Genomic DNA, 2,500 nt, shown 5'->3' with positions numbered 1-2,500 from the left:
TGAGGATGAGGAGGATGATGGTGAAGATGAGTCCAGGGCCCCGTTCCTCGTACGTGGCTAACTGAGTTAGCCGGATAATTTTCAGGATAAGATTACATAAGTCAGGCTTTTCGGTTCCACGAAGCAAGTTCGGCAAAATCACCATGGCAACACATCCATAAGCTTGAACCTGCTCCAGCGCAGGCTAACTGAAGGTAGCTGGATAAGCTGCCACTCCCCCGGAAAACATGGCCGCTCCCGTCACATACGGTAGTCTGATGCGCTTGCGCATATACTGGGGGTTATACGGGAGTTGATGAAATGCATGTAAAGTGAGACACACGTGATCCTTAAAAGCAGCGGAGCAAACTAAGAAGCCTCTGTTGCATTAATGTGCAGCTCCTTCCTCAGAGATCCACTGATGAAGGAGGATATTAGTTAGATGAGCGTTTTATAGGGAGAGACTTCTTCCACATCGCCAAGATCCGTCATCACATCACGATGACTTCCTGTACGAGCGCTGTCCATTCTGCCCACAAGGAATCATTTCTTTCCAGAGCTTCTGGAGCAGACATTGAACACCACACTGCCTGTCCCACAGACTGGATGCAGCCTTGAGCTGTTGTGCGAGTGCTGCGTTGTTGTAGTGTCGGCGATGCGGAGAACATGGGGAAAGCCGCTGCATGCCGCGCTGTTGGTCCAGTTGATTTGGCGCTTAATAAACTTACGGATGTGTTCATCACGTCACCATGGCTCAGCATTCTGAGTCATGTGTGTGTGCTTAGTGTGTACTTGCTCTCATGTCCTCTTGATGGCTGGTTGCATACATGAGGTTAAAGCACTCATAATGATATGAGTGTTATTAGTACAGCAGCACATCATTACTGTAGAACATGATGAAGGTGGATCATGATGAGAACACAGAGAATCACACACTATTGATCTTCACTGCTTCAGTTGATTGAATGTCTGATGATGAATAACACACACACACATACTGATCCGCCCACACACACACATTCACACTGCTAGTTCTACATGTGATCTACACACACATGTACATACACACATACAGTACATGATGCATGAGGCATACAGCACATATGTCCTCATGTTAATGAGTGTCATTGGATCCTCGTTGGGCTTGTTTTTATTGTTATTCTGAAGAGTTGAGATCATTATTGTCGCTGTAGATCTCATTGGATGATGCATCATGAAGTCTACTGCCAGCAGCACATAAAGACATGTCATGTGATTGGTTGGGCTGATGAGGCATTAAAATGAGCCGCTTCATTTCCAACACTGACGCATTGAACGTGTCTGATGTGTTGCCGTGCTTCTTGTCTGGTCCTCTCAGCGGTGCCGCTGTTATATTTTGCTGTGATTACGGTCTTGACTTCCTCACATGCGTTCATGATCATCTCCTGCTCGTCAGCGGAGAACAAAGAGGCTCTTTCTGTGACTTTATTTCACATTGGACTGTTAGAACATCATGGTTTGGGTGATCCACGCTTCCCCCTTTAGAAGTAGGACGGGCACGCGCAATCATCCTGATCCTGATCGTCTGGGTCGCATTAACGAGACTGTTTGAGAGGATCAGCCTCGGAGAAACCGAGACAGCCTGACTTCAATCATCTCCTTCATTTAGGCTGCTGAATGACATTTGATGGACTTCGTGAACCACTACGAGGAACGGGACCTGGTGTTTGCGTGTTGTTTACATTTTGTTGACATGTTGTGTTGTTGTTGACATGTTGTTTGTGTGTTGTTGACATGTTGTGTTGTTGACGTGTTGTTGGCATGTTGTTGACATGTTGTTGGTGTGTTGTTGACGTGTTGTTTGCGTGTTGTTTACATGTTGATATGTTGTTGACATGTTGTTTGCATGTTGTTGACATGTTGACATGTTGTTGACATGATGTTGACATGTTGTTGACATGATGTTGACATGTTGTTGACATGTTGTTTGCATGTTGTTGACATGTTGTTGACATGTTTGCATGTTGTTTACATGTTGATGTGTTGTTGACATGTTGTTTGCATGTTGTTGACATGCTGTTTGTGTGTTGTTTACATGTTGATGTGTTGTTATGTTGTTTGCATGTTGTTGACATGCTGTTTGCGTGTTGTTTACATGTTGATGTGTTGTTTACATGCTCTTTGCGTGTTGTTTGCATGTTGTCAACGTGTTGTTTGTGTGTTTGCACGTGTTGACTTGTTGTTGACCTGTTGTTGTTGTTGTGCTCTAGGCGTGAGAACGGCAGCGGTGTGTGTCTGGACCTCCAGGTGATCGATAACGTCCCCGGAGCCAAAGTCGAGGAAGAAACCGAGACGCATCACTTCCTCACAGGGAACCTGTACAAACCCAGGAGACGGGTAACACACACACACACACTAATACTCACAACAGTGACCTCATTCTTTAAGTAAAGATGTTATCGGAGTCTTTAAAGACATTTGATGGGTTCTATGGAGTTCCAAGGGTTCATTCTTTGGGTCCTGGAATATGTTGTAGAGTCTT

The 2,500-nt window shown here is 45.1% G+C and overlaps 1 protein-coding gene across 1 annotated transcript in view; it reads left to right on the top strand.

Annotated features, from left to right (window-relative positions):
• slc9a5 (solute carrier family 9 member A5) overlaps positions 1-2,500 on the top strand; it is a gene marked incomplete at its 5' end in the record, with an annotated part of 27,016 nt that overhangs the window by 19,414 nt on the left and 5,102 nt on the right. Inside the window, one exon of the mRNA XM_079292057.1 lies at positions 2,200-2,355. Within this exon, the coding sequence (XP_079148183.1) occupies positions 2,200-2,355 (156 nt within the window). The remainder of the gene's footprint in view (positions 1-2,199; positions 2,356-2,500) is intronic.

This window comes from Melanostigma gelatinosum (genome assembly GCF_949748355.1).
Source record: "Melanostigma gelatinosum genome assembly, chromosome: 2".
Taxonomy (NCBI): domain Eukaryota; kingdom Metazoa; phylum Chordata; class Actinopteri; order Perciformes; family Zoarcidae; genus Melanostigma; species Melanostigma gelatinosum.
Note: the sequence above shows the minus strand (reverse complement) of the source record. Positions and strands in the feature narration are given on the sequence as shown.